This window comes from Macaca thibetana, chromosome 13, assembly GCF_024542745.1.
Source record: "Macaca thibetana thibetana isolate TM-01 chromosome 13, ASM2454274v1, whole genome shotgun sequence".
Taxonomy (NCBI): domain Eukaryota; kingdom Metazoa; phylum Chordata; class Mammalia; order Primates; family Cercopithecidae; genus Macaca; species Macaca thibetana.
Genome location: NC_065590.1, coordinates 87357314 through 87381889, shown reverse-complemented (window position 1 = coordinate 87381889; position 24576 = coordinate 87357314). Strand labels below are relative to the sequence as shown.

Here is a 24576-nt window from a genome sequence, read left to right as displayed (position 1 = left end):
CCCCATCCAAAGGTCACTGACTTCAAAGACCAAAGGTAGATAAATCCATGAAGATGGGGAGAAACCAGCACAAAAAGGCTGAAAATTCCAAAAACCAAAATGCCTCTTCTCCTACAAAGGATCACAACTCCTCACCAGCAAGGGAACAAAACTGGATGGAGAATGAGTTTGATTAATTGACAGAAGCAGGTTTCAGAAGGTGGGTAATAACAAACTCCTCCCAGCTAAAGGAGCATGTTCTAACCCAATGCAAGGAAGCTAAGAACCTTGAAAAAAGGTTAGACGAATTGCTAACTAGAATTACCAGTTTTGAGAAGAACGTAAATGACCTGATGGAGCTGAAAAACACAGCACGAAAACTTTGTGAGGCATACACAAGTATCAATAGCCAAATTGATCAAGCAGAAGAAAGGATATCAAAGATTGAAGATCAACTCAATGAAATAAAGCAAGAAAACAAGATTAGAGTAAAAAGAGTGAAAAGACGTGAACAAAGCCTCAAGAAATACGGGACTATGTGAAAAGGCCAAATCTACGTTTGATTGGTGTACTTGAAAGTGATGGGGAGAATGGAACCAAGCTGGAAAACATTCTTCAGGATATTATCCAGGAGAATTTCCCCAACCTAGCAAGGCAGGCCAACATTCAAATTCAGGAAATATAGAGAACACCACAAAGATACTCCTTGAGAAGAGCAACCCCAAGACACATATCGTCAGATTCACCAAGGTTGAAATGAAGGAAAAAATGTTAAGGGCAACCAGAGAGAAAGGTCGGATTACCCAAAAAGGGAAGCCCATCGGACTAACAGCAGATCTCTCGGCAGAAACCCTACAAGCCAGAAGAGAGTGGGGGCCAATATTCAACATTCTTAAAGAATTTTCAACCCAGAATTTCATATCCAGTCAAACTAAGCTTCATAAGCAAAGGAGAAATAAAATCAATGTGCAAAAATAACAAGCATTCCTCTACCCCAATGTCATGACAGTGCTTGCCACAGCCAAGCTGAAAGACCAGTAATGATTTAGTCATTCATATGCTTTGGCTTGTAACATAATTATCATAATTACACTCTCTGGAGTTCATATATCTAAACTCTAGAATATTGTTATTGTTAAGAAGAGATTGAGATCCTGATTACTACATGTAAATAATCTTCTATCAATTACAGTACACAAATACCATGCAATATTAGGTAGAATGTTTACATAGATCTCTGTTTAAGAATGAGGAAAGAACTATAATATACTGCTGAGGGGAAAAATCATAATCCTGTATGTAGAAACATCTAAAAGGAAGTTTACCCAAACCTTAGCAACGATTACCTCTGAGTTATAGGATTATTTTATAAATTATTAGATTATTTTACTTTTTCTTCATATTTTTGTTTTGGTTGAAATTATTAAAGTATCACTTTTATAAAACACAAGATAAATGCTATAGCAATGTATATGTAATATATGGAAATATTTTAAAACATGGTTTTGAAAAAGTACATAAAAGTATGCCATGTTATACTCCCAATATTGTAAAGAATAAAATTATCTTAATGTATGTATTAAATATATTTTATGATTTTAAATATATGTATTAAGTATATTTAATATATACATGTATATATATTTTTCTCCAAAAAAATACTTAGCTATGAAGTATTTAACTTTGAATGGCTAGCCATATGAATGCTATACACGTTCTTTTTGCTTATCTCAAATTTCTGACGTTTCTGTGAACTATGTGTTTTCTCTGCATTAAAAAAAAAACTTCAAAAATGGGTATGCATAAGACAAATTATATATAGCATAATCTCAAACGTAAGAAAATAAATCCATAGGAAAAAATGTTATTGAAGGCCACATAAAGGCAAATTGAAGAAGCTGGCCCTTCACACTCAATTTATAATATTCAGACATACTATACACATTAGGTGACATGCCCACCTGTCTTCAGTGCAGTGTCCACATATCCCTCATAGAGCTGCCTCTGTGCAAGTATAAAGAAGTGGTAAGCCTCTGCCCCTCTCCATGCATTATCTGTGAAACGATCTGTTGTAGACAGAACTTCCTCTTCCAGCAAACCAGCCAAAGCAGAAGTGGCCTACAAGTAAAGTCAGCCCACACTTTGCATCAGTACAAACACACACACAGCATCAACTCCCGAATAACAACAGTCATTAAAGTATCTAAACGAGCAGATTTTATCATTACTAAACTATGATTACAGACTTTTTTTTAAGAGATGAGGTATTACTGTCACCCAAGCTGGAATGCAGTTGCATGGTCATAGCTCACTGCAGTCTCAAACTCACGGACTCAAGTGATCCTCCCACCTAAGCCTCCCTAGTCACTGAGATTACTGGTGTGAGCCACTGCACCCAAAACAGACTTAATTTTTTAGTATAATTCATAGTTTGTTAAACTGGTATGAATAAATTTTAAAATATAACTAATTAGATTTTAAGTTAATCAGACATTCTTTTACGCATTAAAATAATATATCTAGGAAAGTTTTAAAACTCACTGATGAGAAAGGAGGATTTCCCAGGTAAGTAAATTTTTTTAACAAAAATAAGACATTAAAGCAAAGACTACAGATTAGTATTATAGAAAAACAATTTCAATATTTCTAGGTAGAAATTTCTAAATTTGAATACTAATTCTAAATCAGTCATTATTTTTCTTCATATCATTTAAAGAAACAAATGCAGACACGCAAATTAAATGACCTGTCCATAAGAGAAGTTTGACAGTCTCTTTCTCTTTTTTCTTAAACACTTCGGATGATTTAATGTTATTTAACCTGCTACTTTACCTCTGAACTTTTTCCTTTAACTTTTCCTCGCTGGGCATTCTTCATCTGTTCATGATATTGCTCTATAAGTAAGGCTGACAGTACATAGAGCTTCTTGACACGTAAAGGTTTACTTCCTTTCTTTGCCTCTTCATCTGCAATCTTAAACATTTTTAAAAATTGAGGGAAGTTACTTCTTATCTATATTTGTACAAATATAATCATTTCCAAAACTAACAAATTTGATTCCCTAAAAAAGGAGGAAAATCAGTAAGATGGAATATAAATACCACCTATTTAAGATAAATATTTTAAAACCTATCTTCGTTTCATTAGTACCTATACGTATTTAGTTCTTTCCTTAGTGTTTAGCCCTAGGAGTTGCAACTCAGATCACTCTTAGAAAATGAGAGGTGCTGTTAGATAACTACATCAGAATAAAGAAAGTGTTGATGAAATGCTGGTATTTTCCATAACACAAAGATTTTTAAAATAATGTTCCAAGTACACAAAGAAATCATGGTGTTAACACGGTGCATTCTTCAGAAGCTGAAACTTATTTAAATGATTTTGAGAGAAATTTTTCCTTTTTCATTAAATTAAACGGGAATAGAATAGAACGTAAAATGTGTATACATTAATACTATACTAATTATCTTCCCTCCAAATAAATATTATGTAAAGTGTAATATTTAAAACTTGTACATTTAAAATAACTCAAAACTCTATTATCAACAAAATTTAATTCCCTGTTGTAGAAATTTGTACTTTGTAGTTTCAGCACTTTCTTTAACTCTTTGTTAACTCCAGTATTCAACATACAATTGTTTAGGTATTAGTAAGTTGCTAATATTAATAAACATCTTTGTTGGTAAAAGGCAGTAACACTAAAATAATGTATACAGAAGCAATAAAACCAGAGTGGTTTTTTTGTAATAAATATTTGTTTCCAAAGAAAATGGAGAATGTGCTCTTTCATATATTAAAGTATTGTGACTGGAACAAATCAAATATTCACCAAGATTTTTACATTACCTTAAACATCAGTTTAGCAGCATCAAAAAAGTAATTGGCTTTCCGATAGAGTTCTATGGCATCAAGAGTTTTATTCTTTTCCAGTAAATGAGATGCATACCTAGCTAATAGAGATCCAATTTCTTTCATACTATGATTTTGAGCCAATTCGACAGCTTTGTTCCACTAGGAGAAAAATTACACCATTCAGTCACCCAAGTATTTACAGTCACATATATCATAAAATTCACACAAGAAAGCTTTAACTTTATAATAAAAGCCCAATTTCCAAATTAAAAATGGTTATATTTTTAAAATAGCATTTAAAATCACAGCAACACAAGTTCTATAAGCATACGTCAAAATGATTAAGTGAACTCTAAGACTCTGATTTGCTTAAGAAATACATGTGAAAATGAAAGTTTCAAAGTTTATAATTATATTAATCTTGTAATTCTCATCTTACAAAACGTCAAGCAAGAAAAAGATATACTTGTTTACATTGTATAATAAAACAAAATATGCAATTTCAGTTGTGAAAAAATCCTATCAGATTTGACATTTAAAAATTATTTTTATAAAGCAAATGAGGTTTTAAAAATACTTTAAGAAAAATATTAAAAGAATACATTGATTGTCAATAGTTTCTGTAATAACTCTGTACTTTTAGTTTAATTTCAGCTCTTAAAAATATCAAATGTATGTTTTCTATAAAGGAAAAGGAAAACAGATTTGCCAAAATAAATATTGATAAAGTAACTCGATTCCTTCCTCAGGCAATGACCGACTATTAACTGGTCCTTCTTTGGAAACAAAACCCAACCCTAATAAAATGCAGAAAATTATGAAATTACTTCCAGACAAAAACTTGCCAGACTAAAAGCACAGGGTTTGTTCATGCTCCCATACTGAGCTGGCTATAAGTGGGTCACCCCTCACGGTAGCACTTTAAGAGGTAAGTGTAACTTTCTTGGTCCTCAATTAAGAGAATACCTGCCTGGCTCCTTTCATAAAATTCATGTCAGGCTCTCCAACCTTTACATTGCCAATAATCTTTAAAAGATCACTAGGGTGACTTTAATTTGGCTTGACTTAAAAATTCCTAAGACAACAAGCTGCACAGACAGAAAGTTTCAGTTCCTACTTGGTTGAGATGTACGCAGGTATCTACCGCTGCCTTTGGTTGATTACATTTCAAAAATGCAGTCACTGCTTGTTCACACATCCCAACTCTGACAAACATTTGTGCTATTTCCTGTACAAACAAAACAATACTATCAGATTTCATAGAGCAAAGGAATTACTTATATTTTAATTTAACAAAACTCCGTAGGGACGTATGAGTATTAAATTTACTGGTAGTTACAGATTTTTCTTGTAAACAGACGCAAGGGCAGAGGGTACAATTGAGAACGGATGCTAAGGCCTCACTTCTATAAAACCAGAGCTTCACTGGCTCAAGCTGTGGATGTGATTTTTAACAAGGCCCTGAAGACACTGCACTCCTTTCTTTTCTCAGTTCAGTAGCTAGTACACAGAAATGTCAAGCTCCAAAACAAATCCCCCACAACTGCGTGAAAAAAACCTTTATGTCAATTGGTGGTATACTCAGGGCTAATTATTAACTAGAGACTTAAGGGAAATCTCACATCCATAGAGTTCTCAAATACCTCTGTAAAGAAATGTCCTAGAGAAGTCTGCCATTAATCAATTCAGGAAGCTAGACCCAAAACAGAGCTCCCTTGGAAAGTGGTGGCAGTAAGGAAGAACCACCACCACCACCACCACCACCACCACCACCACCACCACCACAACAAATCTTACTTGTTCAGCTGCACTGGCCATTTTCAGAACACCATTTTTTTTCTTTCAGAATATCTAATTAGCCAGAGGTTTTCCCTCCCCAACCCTTCTACAATATTTTTAGAAGTATGAAAATATATTTTATATCCAACTATCTTTTTAAAAGCAATGCTTATATTTTTCTGATTATAAGGGAATATATTCTAATTGTAAAAAAAAAAATTACAAAACATGAAAAAGTGAAATTACTCATAATCTTATCATTTATAAGAAACCTCTCTCAATAGTCTGGTGTAATTTCTTAACATCTTTGTCCTATGAATATATATGTATATGTTTATGTTGTACACAATCATACAATACATAATTTTGTATCCCGTATTTCCTATTTAAATATTATGTACACTTTCCCACAATATTAAAAATTCCTCTATAACTCTATTTAAAACTTATAATACTAAAATCTTTACTATTTTAGTTATTTAATTATTATTATAGTTATAATTACTTAGTATTTACTCAGGAATATTACTATTCTGGATACTCTACAGCAAAATGTTTGTTGGCGTCATCAGACACATCTAACAGACGACACTAATGGAGGATACACTCTTCGCTATACCCCAGGGTTCTAAGTAATTTCAGTTTCTTTCCTACTCAAGAAAACCCATAGGATTGAAAATAAGGGGGAGTGAAAATACCATTACAGAGATAACTGCTCAAATTCACAATAGGGAAAACTGAATTGCCATAATTCTATACTTATCTATTAGCTAATAGGCAAAATCTTTGAAGTAGAACTCACAACTGATATACGTTCAGACTCTGCAGTTGAGAGCCGCCAGCTGTACAAGTATTGTACAGCTCAGTGATTTACATATTAAACACATAAAATACAAACTTATTTACAGTATTCAACAATTAATTAAGAGGCTCTAAAAGAACATTCGAAAGCAAGAGAACTCTTTCGATTTCTCTTTTAACTTGAAATACTTTATTGTTATATAACATAATAAAAGTTGAGCAATCATTTTAAACTTAAGTTACAGCAAATTTCAAACAATTTCAGATTATTTTGAAGCAAATCCCTAGCAACATATCATTTCGTCTGTAAATATTTCATGTATTCAGCTAACATTTAAAAAGCAACTTTATAAATCTTAACAGACAACATGAGACTGTGATAATGTTAAAGTAGTAGGAATGTGACTGACTTTCCCCCTCCATTTTCAAGCATTCTATATAATTTATATATTGTTTTATAATTAAAAGCATCATTCCATGTCTAAGAAACTGTAAAATTATAGATTTTTAATTTTCTTTATTGTGGGAGATATTTCCTGACTATAACATAAAATTTTATAAAGTAACCTAACAATTCCAAAACCTAAAATTTCAATACCTACTGGAAGTAACTTGTGGTTTTCTGGAAGCGAAACGGCAAGGTTCTCTAATCCCTCATAATCCTCTAACATATAGTAACATTCAGCTAAGCGTTCCTGGTTCCGCCCTTGTACATAATATTGTACAGCATTCAACCTACAGAAAGAAAAAAGGAAAAACTTTTAGAACTAATGTGAATCTCCTGATAAATAAGCCCTTTCAACCAAAATGTTCCTTCATCAGAATTCCCAGTGCTAGTATTACTGTTCATTATCTTCAGCTCCAGAGTAACTTTCAAACATATAAATGGGGAAAAAAATCTAAAGCATATTCTAGTTGTAACATTCCTTGGCTATTCTTAAGAAATACCACTGCTTTACTCCCAAACACCGACATAAATAAGCATACTAATCAAAATGAAAAGAACAAAAGTCAATGATTTCTGAAAATAATATATAATAAAGCAAATAAAAACATTTATTAAACTTTGTTCAAAAATAAGTCATAAAACATTGTAGAATTATATACTCACAGTATCTCTTTGACTACTATCCAAGTAGTCTCAAAGAGAAAACTGCGTGGAGCTAAGTGCAAGTTTTGTGTTTATACACTCCAAATTTTTGTAGTGCTCATCTCACAACTTCACAGGATCTCTGCCTTTCCAAGATGAATCTAGAGGTATCTGCATCTTAGAATTCAAGAACATGATCTTAATTTCCCCAGGATTACTTCCTAGAGAAGTACTCAGGCAGCTACTAAGTGTTGCACAAATGCTTGAGGAGCTCCAGGTAAGTTACATACCACTTTTGTCGATCAGCAAAGTAGTCTCCAATGGCATTGTTGGCTTGTTCCATGAGACTGTCATCTGCATCACCAGATCCAGTTTTCAGGAGCTGGAGTACTCTAAACCAATCCCCTAATTTCAGCCGGAGGCCAATAGCAAGATCCCTACAAACAAAGGCATTCATTCATTTGACAAATATTTACCAAGAGCCTACTATGTGTTAGACACAGTTCTAGGTGCTGAGACTACACAGCAGTGAACAATGTCAAACATTTTAGAAACTTAGCCTGACTAGGTAAGAGGAAATGAGGAGCACCTGGAGGTTATGGTTTGAATGTGTGTCCCCTCCAAAATTCATGTTAAAACTTAATCTCCATTGTGATAGTATTAAGAGGTGGGGTTTTGGGGAAGTCATTATGTCTGCCCTTATGAATTCATTAACACCCTTATAAAAGACTCTTCAGAGAATTTGCCCCTTTTGCCCTTTTCACTTTCCACTGTGTAAAGGCATAACATTCAAAGCACCATCTTGGAAGTAAGACAGGGCCCTCAACAGACACTAAAACTGTTGATGCCTTGACCTTAGACTTCCTAGTCTCCAGAACTGTGAGAAAAATATTTCCATTCTTTATAAATTATCCAGTCTCAGGTATCTTGTTATAGCAGTCCAAATGGTCTAAGATACCAGACTAGGGAAAATAAAACAATGTTGTGCCTTTACTTTCCTGGACTTTCAATTTATTTAGCAAAATAATGATTTAAATAATAATCATTTCTTTTCAGCAGTGTCTTAGACGTGATCAGGTTTATTTCAAAACAAAACACGGTGTAAACACATGTGGTTTTATAATTCTTTTCAGAGCCTAAGTCATATTAGAGATCTCCTGGGAGTATAAATAACATTAATGAAAATGAGATACAATGTTAACAGCTGAAATGAAGTTCAGACAGACTCTCCACCTTGAGGTTCAGTGGCTAAGATTCTCTGCTTTCACAGCAGCTGCCTGGGTTTGATTCCTGGCGAGGGAGACAGGCCTTACAGTTCTTTAATTCAAAAGAAGAAGTATTTATGAAGTTCATACATTATTTTATATAAATCAAAAATGAAATCTAAAGAACTAATCTCACTCCCTAACTACTTCTGATTTTTATTTTATGCCTCTTGACAACAGAAAATTAAATAATGACCTAAACAAACAAAGAAAGAAAGAACTGGAATAATGAGCTATGTCATAAATCTGAAAGATCTCAGTCTCTGTTGTTCTATCATTTTTTCCCACCAAATAAAAAGAAAACCTCCCATAGTCAGCCATTATTAAATTTAAAAACAGAGAATAAAACTGCCTCCAGACTATGAAACACAAATAAATGAGGGGCATGTAGAATATCTAGGTTGTAATCCAAACGTAAAATTAATTTCTGAAAGAAACTGTATGACACACCTAATCTATTTATAGTCCCCATTTGTAAAAAATACAATGATGAACTGACAGAGCACTCAGGGATGCCTGCACCTTCGTAATTTACCTTCTGTCCATCTCGAGATACGTTCTTTCAGCCTCTTCAAACCTGCCAAAGTAGCCAACAACTTCAGCCTGTTTCATTGACTCACTCAGTAGTTTGCCCAAGCGCTTCACAAACTTAATGCCTTGGTAATCTTTGCAGCGCACAAATGCTTGCTCTGCAGTGTATAGATCCAGTTTCTGAAGAGCTGCTTCAGCCAGTAGGCGCCTTTATTTTAAAAGAAACAAAAACATAAATGCATATTGCAAATTACTGATAAACTAGTCTTGAATCACAATTATCAATTATTATGTCTATTGTTTCTAGAGAAACATGGTGGAAAGTAACACATGCAAACATTTTTCAAATAATATTCTGCTTATTTTGAGGACTTCCAAATCTAAAATGAATTTCTATATTTTATTTATTTATTTTTTTTTTTTTTGAGATGGAGTCTCGCTCTGTTGCCCAGGCTGGAGTGCAGTGGCCGGATCTCAGCTCACTGCAAGCTCCGCCTCCCGGGTTCCCGCCATTCTCCTGCCTCAGCCTCCCGAGCAGCTGGGACTACAGGCGCCCGCCACCTCGCCCAGCTAGTTTTTTTTTTTGGATTTTTTTAGTAGAGACGGGGTTTCACTGGGTTAGCCAGGATGGTCTCGATCTCCTGACCTCGTGATCCGCCCACCTCGGCCTCCCAAAGTGCTGGGATTACAGGCTTGAGCCACCGCGCCCGGCCAAATTTCTATATTTTAAAAAGAAGAGCAAGAATGGAAGTTTGTTCCCATCACGAGGATAGTAGGGGAGCAGACGGACAGAGCTGAGACTTTAAAAGCCTACACCTGACATCTTGGGAGAGTTTGCTTTTTTTTAAATACCAAAGTCGGGGGTGTGGATTGTCCTCTATGAACTGAGATGCATCTTTAATTCCAACCTTCTCAATCAGTGCTCGGCTATCTCGCAGAGACCGAATCTCAAAGTTAATTAGGTAATCCTTGTTTGGATGTTCTGGATCCTGAAAGTAAAGATGGAAACAAAAAAAAATTCAAATACTTGCTGTTAGAGTATGTGTTTCTTTTTTATATTAAAAACCAGAACAAAACAAAACAAGAAAAAAAACAGCATCGTATTGTGAGCAAAATAAGGAAGAGAAATCTTCATGTTTGGGTCTTCTGAGTTATTTGAAAAACACCCAAAACCCACAAGTGAAGTCCCTCCTGAGGCAATCAGGTAGCCTATGAGGAAAAGGGGACAGAGGAAAATGGCAGAAGGGGTCCCTCACAGTTACGCATCCCTGTTTCCCTCTGCTCAGATTGGTTTTTCACCTTAAATAAGATAACATATCTCAAAGATTCAGCACAATGCCTAGCTGTCCTATTTACAGTATTCAATATTCATTATCTCAGAACTGATCTAACGCTCTCCTGCTTCAGAACTTTGAACAGGTAAACCATCGTGACTGAATCACAGCACCCCAACTCTTTTCCGGCAACTGAATTACTTATTCATCTCCTCAACTCTTCTACCTGAGGCCAAGAATTGTGTCTTATTGGCTCTTAATAGTTGCTGAATTGATGAACAGATGAACTTTGGGTAAATCATTTTACCATTGAGAGCCTTCTTTATCTAAAAAACTTCACAAAATTCAATATAATCATCAATTACAGCAACAACACCACAGGCATTTTCATGCATTCTAGAGCTTAAGGCAATTGGAAATTTATCAGCCTTTCTTGAAAAACACTACTAATGATGAAATCCAGCCAACTAAAAGATTAATCAAAATTAAGAACTTATGTACAGAGAAAATGTAGTAAAAAGCTTTGAATTCATTTAAATATTAAGACTAAACAACTGGAAATTAGGATTATAAGACAAAATTAAAATGTTCTAAATCTTGACCATGTAAAAATAATATATCCACAAAAGGAAAAACAGAAGAAAATGTAAGAATGTTATCTTTTAGAGTGGAAAGACAATACTATTAAAAATTAAAATATAATTTAGACTAATAACTTCCTGTTTTTTCATAATTTTTCTTCTCAACCCAGGAAAATGGTATTGTTTGTAGTGGAAAAATACTATCAAAAAGTCTAGAATTCCTTTAAACTCACTTTCAGGTTATCTAATTAAATTAACACTAAAAAAGTAGATTGTACAATGATGCCATTTTTATAAAATTACTTCTGTTCATCCATCTAAATCTATCAAATCCATATTTCCATATATAACATGCAGCTGTTAGGAATGATGTTCTGATGTTTAATCTAATGGTAAAAACTAAAATATCTGAGTTGTGGGATTTACGTTTTTTTTAAACTTTTTTCAGTACTTTTCTGTACTGCTTGAATTCTACATAACTGTGCCATTTTTTTAAGCAATAAAGTATTCATTTTTAAAAATCAATTTAACCAACACTTTCTGAAAACCAACTCTATATCAGATGTTTGCTAGAGGTTAGGGATTCAAGAAGCTCACTCTCTATCAAACCATTAAATATATAAAAACAGACAAAATATTTCAGTCACCTTAGTTTGACTCTACCCATTTATGACTGCTTTTTTAAAGGGCACTGGAAAAACCACATATTCGGGGGGGAAAAAAAAAAGAAAGAAAGAAACAAGGTCTTCTTTCCCTGAATCTTTTTGGGAAAGAAGACAAGCAGGAAACATGTTCTGGCTGGGCATGGTGGCTCACACCTGTAATCCTAACATTTTGGGAGGGCAAAGCGAGAGTTTCACTTGAACCCAGGAGTTCAAGACCAGCCTTGGCCAACATGGCGAAACCCCATCTCTACAAAAAGAAAAAAACACAAAAAATTAGCCAAGCATGGTGGCCTGTGCCTGGGACCCCAGCTACTCATGAGGCTGAGGTGGGAGGATCACTTGAGCTGGGGAGGCAGAGGCTACAGTGAGCCATGATGGCACCACTGCACTCCAGCCTGGGTGACAGAGAGAAACCCTGCTGAAAAAAAAAAAAAAAAAAAAAAGACAACTTTCTTCACATGTGAGGAAAAGGAAAAAATATTATCTGGTGGTACTGTATTCAAGTTAAACAGGCAATGAAATAAGTTCATTAGTTTTACAAGTCATATACCTTAAACAAGGACAAGAAAAGTGCTATCCATATAGAGGAGAGTCAAATAGTCAAATCTGGAGGTTACATAATCCTAGGTAATAACAGCCCAGACTCCATTTTTGATGGCTGGCTGCTGACAGCTTTTAAACCTCACCCCTTCTTCTTCCCCTCTGCCTCATATGGGGCAAGCTAATGAGGAAGTCCAGATGCTCCTTACTTTGGGGCGCCAGTGAGTTTCAAACCACATAAGTCCCTATCCATTAAAATCCTTACCCCAGACCCACTCCCTAACTACTAAACAACAAAACAACAACAAAAACACCCTCGAGCCAGTCTCCTGTCCCTGTGCTTTCCAGACATTTCAGACAGCTTGGGAAGCCTGCCCTTCTCTCTCCTAAAAAACCTCATTATGGAAGATACATTCTTGGTGTCTCTATGGTATCATCAATCTTTACATCCAAACCAAATTTTGGGTGGGGGCCCATCCTGTTGCTGCATGGTGGTTACGATATAGAAAAATGAAACTGGTTCACAAGAAAAGAGCCATAATTTACATATCAAACCCAAATATGAAAACCTGTTTCAAATTGCCACTAACTTCTGGAAATTTTAAATCTACTATCTCAATTCAAAAACTATATATATTATATAGAAAAAGTTAATGCTTTGACTAAAATGAAGGTAAAACTTATCTCAGTATATTCTTAGAGGAAAAAAATTCTCAAACGATGGTCAATGAAGGCCAATGCAGGGGTTCAAAATCATGTCTTGAATTTAAAAAAAGAATTATTTTACAAATCCTGGAAAAAATGAAAAGATAGATCTCTAAAAAAAAGTTACTCGAGTATCTTAGAACTAGAAAAAGGCTAAACTCCTAAATAGTTCTTCAGTACATCATTATTACTACAAAAACAATAACAGCAATTAGCACTCTTTTTTTTAAGCTCTCGCTTGGCCGTAGCATTGTGCTAATTGCTTTTCACACATTATCTTAAATGATGACAATCCTATAAGTAGTCGTATTATCCATATTTTATAAAGGCAATAACTGAGACTCATACATTTTTAACACCATTTACAGGAAAGGAAAGTGAAGCTCAAAAAGATGAGGGCACCCACCTAAAGGCTGAACAATAAGAGAGCAGGGCTGGACCTGAGATACATCTGACTCCTGGGTCCACACTGCTAACGAGGATACTACACTGCCTGGTCCAGAAATAAATAATCCCCAGTCAAGCTAGCAACAGAAATGTAACTTTTTAGGAATTACCTTTAATATCTCATCCAAAAGAACAGATTTAATTTCTAAATCCTCAAAATTACAAATATATCCAGAGGTCTGAATGGGTTCCTTTAAAGACAAAAACAAATATTATGTTTCATTATGTAAAATTTCCTCTCTTCTAACAAATCATGCTTTTAAATTTTATTATCAGAGGTTTCCGGTAAACAGAAGAGAGAATGTCATTAAAACCTATATACCCATAACCTAAGTAATTAACATTATGGTAAATATGCTTCATTTAACTTCTTGGCTGAAGTATTGTAAAGTAAGTGCAGTAAATTACGAACATCATGATATTTTACCCCTAACTATTTCGTACATATCTTTAAAACATAAGAATTTTCTCTTACATGGCCACATTACTATGATCACACCTTATATAATTAATATTAATTCCCTAATAGCATGTAATATTCAATTCAATTTTCTCAATTAATAAAAAGTCTTACATAGCTTGAAAATTCTAATTCATGCAATTCAATATTAAAGTTAATTCTTCATAAAACTGATAAATGCTATATTTGTATGTAAGCCCATCTATCAAAGAAATCCCACACCACACTGAACAGTCTCTCCTCTGTAACATGAACCAGAGTGCATTCCCGATATATTTCCTACTCTTAAGACTTATTTGCCAATATGTAAGTGCATGAGACTGTTATACGTCTGCCTCTTAGTGTTATACAGGCTTGTTGAAGTAAAAAATAGGATATGCATATTATAAAGTAAAGTAGCTACCCTAGATCTTTAGTAGAAAAAAAGGTATCAATATTATATAGACAAAAATAAATAAACTGCCAATATACTTAATACCTCTAAGAATACTGTAAAAAAAATAGAATAATGTTGTCTGGTAATAGAAACAGTATCAGATTGCAATTTTTAAAACTATGTGTATGTATATATTTCATAAAGTAGAAAGTAACCAAAATCCAAATGAAATAACATTTCAAATTTGTAACTCTGAAAGTTGGTCCTTCACATATGATTCAGAAATTATAATAAAAAGAAGACACCAAAAAGATGAAAACAAGAGGTAAAAACGGAATCATATTTAGTTTGACTTTAGTATGTTTAAGAATGAGGCTCTTGTATGCATACTATAAGTGTTTTGAGGGTTTTTAAATGTTTTTCAGACTGGGCCTGATGGCTCATGCCTTTAATCCCAGCACTTTGGAAGGCTGAGACAAGAGGATCATTTCTGGCCTAGAGTTTGAGATCAGCTTGGCCAACACAGTGAAACACCATCTTTAAAAAAATAATAAAATAAAATAACTTTTTTTTTTTTTTTTTTTTTGAGACGGAGTCTCGCTCTGTTGCCCAGGCTGGAGTACAGTGGCCGGATCTCGGCTCACTGCAAGCTCCGTCTCCTGGGTTCACGCCATTCTCCTGCCTCAGCCTCCCAAGTAGCTGGGACTACAGGCACCCGCCACCTCGCCCGGCTAGTTTTTTGTATTGTTTTAGTAGAGACGGGGTTTCATCGGGTTAGCCAGGATGGTCTCGATCTCCTGACCTCGTGATCCGCCCGTCTCAGCCTCCCAAAGTGCTGGGATTACAGGCTTGAGCCACTGCACCCGGCCAAAAAAGTTGTTTTTCTTTTAAAAATTACAAATTGTTGAATAAAATATTCAAGTTACATAAGAAAATTTCATAAAACCCCTTTATTACCTTAAAAAAGGGTTGTATTACATAAAGGTAAATAATATGCTTTAAGAGCAAAAAACAAAGAATCAGAACAAAATTTAATTTAAAAAGGAAGCATATATAATAAGATATTTCTTATAGGGTATAGGGGCCTTTTGTATACCTCGATTATTTTGATACTATATGTAAATCAAATATATTTGTATAAACATGTTTATCATTAGAAATTTTTTTTATTTTTGGCTAGACAGTGCAACAAAACAAGATAATCAAAAGATAAACTCACGAAAGTTGATCTATGGAAAAAAAAATACTACCAAAGAGAAAGGGAGAAAGATGGAGAGAGAGAAATTAAAAACTAAGAGTTTCAAAAATAATCTGATTATTAATGCATAAGTAAATACACACATTCATGCAATTCAGATTTTAAAAATTCAACTTCTGCTGGAATTAACCAATTTTCTTTAGTTTCCAAAATTCATTAGCTAACTATTCACACACTTCATTTAAATACGAAGTTTCAGACCAGCAGGGTCTCACCTAAGCAGTATACAAGATATTTCTTTTTATTAAAAAAGTTTCCAAAGCTTTAATAATCTATACTACACCAAGAAATATTGGCACCTTTATTCAGCACACAAATCAGAAGGCCTCATAATATGTACCACATAATGAATATCCTGAAGTACCCTTATTTGTCCTATAATTTTAGTGTATTGTGACATACTGAGGTTTGCATATACCTAAGTGAATTTAGGGATTACATTACCTAATTTTAGCTAACCCTCACAAACTGGACAAGCAGCTTAAAAAGCTTCTTGCAAAGAATTTGTAAATTAAAAGTAATATTAATAATGTAAGCACAAGCCAACAAGGAAAGGTAGAACTGACACCTCTCTTACTCCTAGTACAGATCCTTGTGTCAGTCATATTATGACATGAAAACAATGACAATCCTATCAGTTCTGACCAAAAGTCAGCAAGGTCAAAGTTATCAAGTAGACTATTTGAAACGTGAGACTTTTATCCACTAAGTTAACAAAACCTTGCTCTAAAATCTGCATTATGCTGACATACTAGCTAATGTAACATTAGCATGAACCATAGCAATTAGCATGACTTATAAAAATAAAGTTATATCATCCAGTAAAATTTATTTTTCTCATTCTTTTAAAATTTCTATTTTGGCCCATGATTCATAATATATTAATATGGTAGGTCATGTAAATAATTTCTAAATAAATATGTATATATAAAAGCATATATTCAAAAGTTTGGGAGCACCTTGTTTGAAAAAGAAGCAAATGTACAAAAATGAGAGTCTGATTGATGAAATTATGAGATATGAAAGAAACGTGAATATGAAATTGTAGTGCCAATGAGAAGGAAGAGCCAAGAAAAAGAACAAAAGAGCACAATCAGTACCTTCAGAGGGTCACTGGAGAGGAAAATGATCAAGCAGGGAATATCAACATTAAATATTCATCTCCTAATTCTCAAAAAAAATGTACTTTATCAGTGAATTAAAACTTTGCACACAGATGGCATCTTTTTCTCTCAAATAATCTGAAGACTTACAGCTTAAATAAAGGTATGAATTTAGAATTCTTAACAACACTCAAAAGGATAAAAATATATTCTACTATTACCTGTCAAACAATAACTTATCTCCTAAACAATAACACAGAATATATGTCCTGAAGGAACATACTATTAAATGTAGCTCAGCAGATCCTGTAAAACAGATCTTCTCTGTTTTGAAGAGATCATGTTCTTACATGATCAATTAGCAGCTAGAAAAGCAAATGAGCAGAGCAGCTAAACCAGTTGCGACCACAGAAAGCCAGTGTCCTTGTGAATGAAAAGAACAGAACAGCATCATTTATAAAGAAATCCAGACAGTGGGAAGGTTGTAAGAAATCCATCTAGCTCTAAATCTAACAGAAATCGAACTACATGCCAAACCAGAAAACAAATTCAAATTAAAAAATAGTATGTTTTTAAAAGGTTGTTCTGTTAAAACTACTTAAGAAACTCTTTCCACCAGGCAAAAATTTCACTTGTACCAGACTGACCATGTGTGCTATAGACACATTATGAGCAGCCAGATATAACAAACATTCTCCCTTTTCCAGGCATATGATTTGTGACTTAGTATGAGCAGGGCAAAGGATAGAAAAGACTCTTAACATTCAAAAAGTATTCTACTCCCATCCTCAAGGTTATCCTGTGATTACCTGTCAAATTCCCACAATTGTTTTGTGGCAAGGATTAAATTTCCCTTGGACCCCTGAAAGAAGCCCATGCTTACAGGTCAAATGCAACAGCCCTGAATCTGAATGCCTTTCCTTTGAACCATTTCTCAGGGTCGAAGAATCACAAAGATCCTAAGACTTGCAAAAGCCTTAACAGAACCTTTGACAGCACTTTACATCAGGGCATTTTACATCCAAAATTCCTGAGTAGGGCTCAAATGGGGAAATGTGAAAATAATTTAGGATATGAAAGGAGCAAACAGTTTACCACTAAATAAATTACTCCAGAAACCCTTTGGCAGCTCAGGGGCCCAAGCATGCAATTTCTTCCCAAGAAGGAAGCTATACATGCAAACAAATGGAAATTAACGATATAAAGCATTTATTAACTTATTCCTTATTATTTACAAGAGTAGAGTGCAGCAGGAGTACAGAAAATTCCAAATTGAAATCCATTACTAATTCAAAAGTCATTTAAAAGATTTATCTTCTTAATGATATTTTGATTAGATTACCACTCAGATTATTTTGTATTTCCTAAATACAACAGCTGACAGTTGGCCAGAGTCAACTAAGTGACAGGAAAATCCAGAGCATAGAAATTAGCTGATGTGAGCCACAAGCAGAAAATCAAAATATAACCTTAAAAATGGGAACAGAGGGGGCTTCCTCATACCCAAAAAAGAGATTAATCACTGCCTGGACTTGCATACTTTTAAGAATATCTGGGTTAAGAAAGAACACAGATTTGTGAGCAATATGATAAATGTAAACAGAAATAAGACAAAGTAAGCACAGAATAAAGTGAATAAAGAGACAGAAAAGAATGAATGGACAAGGAAATTTGAAAACTGTATTTTTTTTATTAGGTTCTTTTAAGAAATTCTGGTAGATAAGACTACTGACTTTCTTTGTTTTCTTAAGTTTGACAAGGAAAAAAAAGGACTAGTGACCATGGCTCCACCTTTTTAGAACAGATAAATAAATGCCTAGGAAGTACTTTTCGGAGAAACTAGAGAATATTTAATAGATAAGCATTTTCTCACCTAAGACCGAATATTTTTAAAATCCACAGAAATGTTCCTATTTATTTTCAGAAATTCATGCAGCCATGTTGGCACTGCTGTTCAACAAACTTCTTAAAGAAACAAGGGGGAATCATCCAGGTTTTTATATTTGGCTCATTATTTATAGACTGTTAACACTCATTTCTTGTTTTTACCTCAGGATCCAAGTTTCTGAAAACATACATTCTTGTCTTCTCCATCATTGCAAACAAATCAGGATTATCTTTGGCCCACTTCATATCCCAGACATCTCTTCGCTCCAATTTTAACAACTCTCCAACTACTTGCTGTCCTGTACTGTCCATTACTCGAGCATCCAAGTCAAAGAAAGTCAGAACTCCTGAGATATCTATGATAGCAAGACGGCTAAAAATAATGCAATTGGAGAAAAGGAAAAAACTATAAAATTACTATCAGCAATCATGAGAATAATTACCTACAGCCATTCTTCTTCAAAATCAGATTATCAGAAGCCTGGAATACAGTAGAAATGGCTTAAATTTTTTTAAATAAATTTGATACAAGATATGGACTGCTCTCCATTTTGCTCTCTTCTGAGGAAAATGTATCCAAAGAGATGAAACCAACGGGTATTAAATATAAAATAATCTCAATGCTTTTAAGTTTTATGAGTAAAAATTACACTAGTACTTCCATATGCCCCATTAAAGATATTTAAACCAAATGCAGTATAAAATAAAACCATACTGAATTTTAAGACAAGTTCAATAGACACACCCATCTTCACATTTATTACATATAAATCTAACAATCCCAACTGATAATTCCTAAGTCTAACATCTACATGAGCAGAGTTTTCAGGCTTACCTAGAGTTGCAATTCAAGGATAACTGGTAGCCTCGACAATTAAGGGAATATTTTTGAATCAAACCAACATTAGGTAGACTGTATCTCTGAATGGTGCCAGATTCACGACCCTATGGAAATTACTTTTGATTACTTAATTAAGCATACGTGTATCATAATATTAAACTACAACTATCTCTCTATATGTCTATACATTTGTCTTAAAACCAAAGTGATGTCACAGCAAATTCTCAATTCTAATAACAAATCATGTTCTTAAGTATATATTTATCTACTAATTTAATTAAACCTTTTTCAAACAGCTGAAGTATTCTAATTTTTTTTCATGTAATACTTTAGTAATACACAAATTCTTCTATCACAAGGAAAAAAATCTAAAGTTATTTATATTTGTTATCTAGGTTAATATTCAGGGCACATTAAAAGCTAAAACATAAAGTACTTGTTGAGTTAAATTACATACATATATGAAAAATCAACAGAAGATCATATGAAATAACTGTTATGAAAGTCTAGGTTTTTATCCTATAGCCATCCATCTGATACTAGTTTTTAGCAAAAGGAAAGATGATCTGAATGCAGTGATACCATGAGTATTAGTTTAAATATGTTTAAAAAAAAAAGCAGCATATAATTGTCTACACAACTCAGGGCAAATCTTAAAGTTGACAGATCAACAGTAAGTACAATGCCATGAGAGAACTGTGGGTTTTAAACCTTGGCTGCCTCAGGCCATGGCAATGGGACAAAGTGGAAGCCTCCACACAGCTGATCTTTACCTCTCCTCTTTTTAATCAGAGAACCACTGCTTTTGCAGCTGGGTCTCATGAGGGCTTATCAGAAACAAGGAAATACTATAGAAATATTATGCTCTTAAGATTTTCCTCCCATAAAATTAGCTAATGGCTGAGGAATGTAACTAGAACTGGAATATATACTATTAAGGTTTTGTTTACATAATTCAAATGCAATAACTCCAGCAGCATTACTGTATTAAATATTTATTTCTAAAATTAATATTTTCAAATCTTAGAGGTCAAGAGAAGACACTATGTCATTGATTCTATCTGAAAAATTCAGCTGAAATTTGCCATAGGTTTCTCTATTTTACTGGCTGGCAAACATGTTACCTCGTCATTCTAAGTCTTACGAAAGTAGCTGAGCCAAAGCACTTTCTCCAACATAAAATACCCGGCTACACAGAGGAAGAAACTTTCTAATACCTACTACCACCATGCAATCTGCCCCACATCCATCAACCTCCCACAGGACTCATTCCACTCAGTGTTAGAAACTGTAAGTGTAGCCTGTCTTCTCGTCTGGTCATCATTCTATTGCTTTCATAAATAGCTATTTTTGCAAATGGTTAATAATTTGTGAGGAAAGCTTTAAAACTTTCTTATTTCTTATACTGAACTTATATTCAGGGTACAGTAAAACTTGGGGCGCCCATAAGATGATATTCAAAACTTTACTGTAATTTTTTTTTTTTAGAGACAGGGTTTCACTGTGTTCTCAGTCTGGTTAGCAACTCCTGGCCTCAAGCAATCCTCCTGCTTCAGCTTCTCAAGTAATTGTGATTACAGACATGGGGCACACATCTGGCTCCTAGAGTATTTTTATAATTTAAACAATTATTATTCATAAAATAAGTTTTTGCAAAACTTACCACAATCAATATCTTATCTGATGCAGTTATGGCACAAATTGGATCCCTTGTGCCCTAAAATAAGTTAATCAATCATTACTATTCAACAAACATTTATTGAATAACTAATCTGGTACAAGGTAATATGCAATTCACTAAGCAGTCAATGTTTATTAACTTAACCAACATTTATTTACTGAGCACCTACTATGTGCCAAACACTGAACTAAGCACTAGAGATATTCCGATGAAATCTTTACCCTCAGAGATTACTCAAAAGTCTATTGGGGAAGACAGTGAACTAAACACCTCCTTGCAGGACAGTATGATAAAAGAAGAGGTAGAAACAGAGGTTATGAGAGCACAGAGAAAGGAGTATCTAACTTACACCAAGACAGGCAAAAAGCTGAGCTCAGGCCTAAAAGAGAAACAGACAGCAGAAGGGTCAGCACATATTAAATTGAGGAAATGTAGGAAGGCATTGCACTGCAACAACCTGGACAAGTCTCTAGGGCATTACATTTAGTGAAAAAAGCCAACCTCAAAAGGTGACATACTATATGATTCTATTCATAAAACATTCTCAAAGTAACAAAACTACAGAGATGGAGAACATATTAGTGATTGCGAGGGGACAAGGATGGGGCTGGGCCCAGCTACTTGGGAGGCTGAGGCAGGAGAATCGCTTGAACCCAGGAGGCGGAGGTTGCAGTGAGCTGAGATCACGCCACTGCACTCCAGCCTGGGCAACAGTGCAAGACTCTGTCTCAGAAAAAAAAAAAAAAAAAAAAAAAAAGAAAAAGAAAAAAAAGAAAAAGAAAAAGAAAATAGAAAAGAAAAGAAAAGAAGAGATAAGATCCCTTATGGTGATAAAACTAGATAAACCTACACACACACCTATTAGCACATATAAAAACGGCTGAAAACTGAATAAGCTCATAGTCTAGTTACAGTACTGTGCCAACGTCAGTTTCCTGGTTTTGATACTCTACCGCACGTATATAAGATGTCACCACTGAAGAAAGCTGAGTGATGGGACTCTTTCTGCAATTTTCTATTAGCCTACAATTATTTCAAGATAAAATGTTTTTTATTAAAAATTTAAAAAACCAGTGTGATATATTCAGGAAATCTCAAGTTGTTTGCCACAGCTGGTATCTGAGGAATATGCTGGGAAGTGGGCCAGGGAGGCGGAGTAGTTGTGGCTATTTATACTTTACTCTGAAAAATATGGGGACTTACAGAAAGCTTATAAATGGGGAGGAACTATATGTAACATGATTAGATTTACATTTTAGAAAGGTTGTAATGGTCAGAAGTATGATAAATGGACTGGCATAGTGGGGATGGGGAAAACTGAAAGTAGAGAGACTATTCTGTTCAATATGGTAGCCACTAACCTGATGTCACCATTTAAATGTAAACTTCCATTAATGAGAGTGAAATACAATTTAAAATTCAGTTCTTCAGCTGAACTAGCGATATTTTAAGTACTCAATAGCCACATATGGCTAGTGGCTACTGCACTGGAGAACAAAGATATATAGTATTTCCATTATCACAAGAAGTTCTATTGGGCAGTGCTGGATGGAAATTATTGCAGTGATGTAGGCAGAAACTAATAGCAGACCAAACTGATACAGAGATGGAAAGGGGAAAGCCAATTTGAAAGAAATTTAAGAGACAGAATCAAGATGACTTGGTGATTTATTAGACATGGAAAGCAAGAGAAAATGAGTTCTCATGATTCTTGCGGAGATAGTGAAGCCAACCACTGATATATAGAATATATATGGAGAAATGAATTGGGAGGGAAGCTGAGTTCAGCCTCAGACAGATTAAACTTGGGGTGCTTTTGAGCTGCTCAATTTCTTGCTATCCAGACGGCAAGAAATACATTATTCAGAAATCAAAAAAACTCAACATTGGAAAAATACATATTAGAGTCATTGGCATATGGTTAAAGGGGTGGATTTCAATAAGAACACTAAGAAGAGTGTATTAATAGGTTTTTTTTTTTTTTTAAAAAAAAAAAGGGTAGATGGCTTAGGGCTAGACATTAGGGAACATCACAATAAGTGATGCACAGATGAACCCTTGACAAAGAAGGCTCAGAAGGAAAAGCTAGAGACAAAGCCAGGAGTGTGGTTTCATGAAAGCCAAGAAGAAAAAAGTAGTCATTAAAAATATTAAATGTAATGTGTAGATCAAATAATACAAAGACAGAAAAAGACCTATTGGACTCGGCAATTCAAAGTCTTCTGAAAACCAGAATGCAATGAAGTGCAGATGGAATGCACAGTAGGGGAAAGATGAATACAGAATAATCTTTCAAGAAACTCAGCTATGAAAGGAGGAAGAGAGAACGCCGTAGCTGGAAGAAAATACATGATTGACAATGGAAACTTCTGTTGTTTTTAAGATGGCATCTATTTTAATTGATGTGAGGGTACAGGGGAAAAGCTGGTTGATGATGAATCAATTTCCCAAAAGTTCCCTATCAAAGAGACTGTTTCTTTTTTTTTTTTTTTTTTTTTTTTTTTGAGACGGAGTCTTGCTCTGTAGCCCGGGCTGGAGTGCAGTGGCCCGATCTCAGCTCACTGCAAGCTCCGCCTCCCGGGTTTGCGCCATTCTCCTGCCTCAGCCTCCTGAGTAGCTGGGACTACAGGCGCCCGCCACCTCGCCCGGCTAGTTTTTTGTATTTTTAGTAGAGACGGGGTTTCACCGTGTTAGCCAGGATGGTCTCGATCTCCTGACCTCGTGATCCGCCCGTCTCGGCCTCCCAAAGTGCTGGGATTACAGGCTTGAGCCACCGCACCCGGCCAAAGAGACTGTTTCTTATTCACCAGTAGATTCCCAGTACCTACTCCAATGTCTCACACTTAACAGACATTCAGAAAATACTTAATTAAAAAAATGGACGGATACATAGATGACTAGATGAACTCTTGCATGTTCTAGCAGATACATCACTAGATCTGCTGTAAAAAAATTAAGCTTGAACCCTTGCTTTGTTACTTAATCATTTTATGATCCTGAGTAAATCAGTGAACTTCTCTATCAGTTTTCTAACCTATAAGAGAGGAGATGGCATGCTGCTTGACTTACAGAGTTTTGAGCATCGGATAAGAAATGAGACAACAGTTTTATAAACAATAGGCACTACTTTAAATACTCTGAGAAAACCATTTCAAAAACTATTGACTGAAATAGCAAATTATATTAGTTTCTAAACAAAAGCACATTTTCATAAAGAAACAGTTAACTATCTGCAAAATATGTGCACTCACTAATACGCCAGGGATGACAGATCAATCCATGGTAGATGGACAGATAAAGACACAGACAGATGGGAAGGTGTGAGGAGGGGAGGAGGAGTTATGTTTTCCAATATTTTTAGATAATACACTTTTCTAAGTAGTATATTAGCCACTTATCACCATCTACCATCTTTATTTCAGTCCAAGAATTTTTAAGATCTAGGAAAAGGTTTTCAGAAG

At 34.6% G+C, this 24576-nt stretch overlaps 1 protein-coding gene across 4 annotated transcripts in view; it reads right to left on the bottom strand.

Moving 5' to 3' along the window:
- Nucleotides 1-24576, bottom strand: part of WDR35 (WD repeat domain 35) — a 69870-nt gene that overhangs the window by 7125 nt on the left and 38169 nt on the right. For all 4 annotated transcript variants that reach the window (XM_050754164.1, XM_050754163.1, XM_050754165.1 and 1 more), the window contains 12 exons: nucleotides 21098-21151; nucleotides 19429-19538; nucleotides 18756-18966; nucleotides 13620-13700; nucleotides 10150-10286; nucleotides 9302-9505; nucleotides 7792-7938; nucleotides 7014-7146; nucleotides 4949-5059; nucleotides 3826-3990; nucleotides 2812-2952; nucleotides 1941-2097 (listed from right to left, as the gene is read on the bottom strand). In XM_050754164.1, coding sequence (XP_050610121.1) covers nucleotides 1941-2097; nucleotides 2812-2952; nucleotides 3826-3990; nucleotides 4949-5059; nucleotides 7014-7146; nucleotides 7792-7938; nucleotides 9302-9505; nucleotides 10150-10286; nucleotides 13620-13700; nucleotides 18756-18966; nucleotides 19429-19538; nucleotides 21098-21151 — 1651 coding nt within the window. The remainder of the gene's footprint in view (nucleotides 1-1940; nucleotides 2098-2811; nucleotides 2953-3825; nucleotides 3991-4948; nucleotides 5060-7013; nucleotides 7147-7791; nucleotides 7939-9301; nucleotides 9506-10149; nucleotides 10287-13619; nucleotides 13701-18755; nucleotides 18967-19428; nucleotides 19539-21097; nucleotides 21152-24576) is intronic.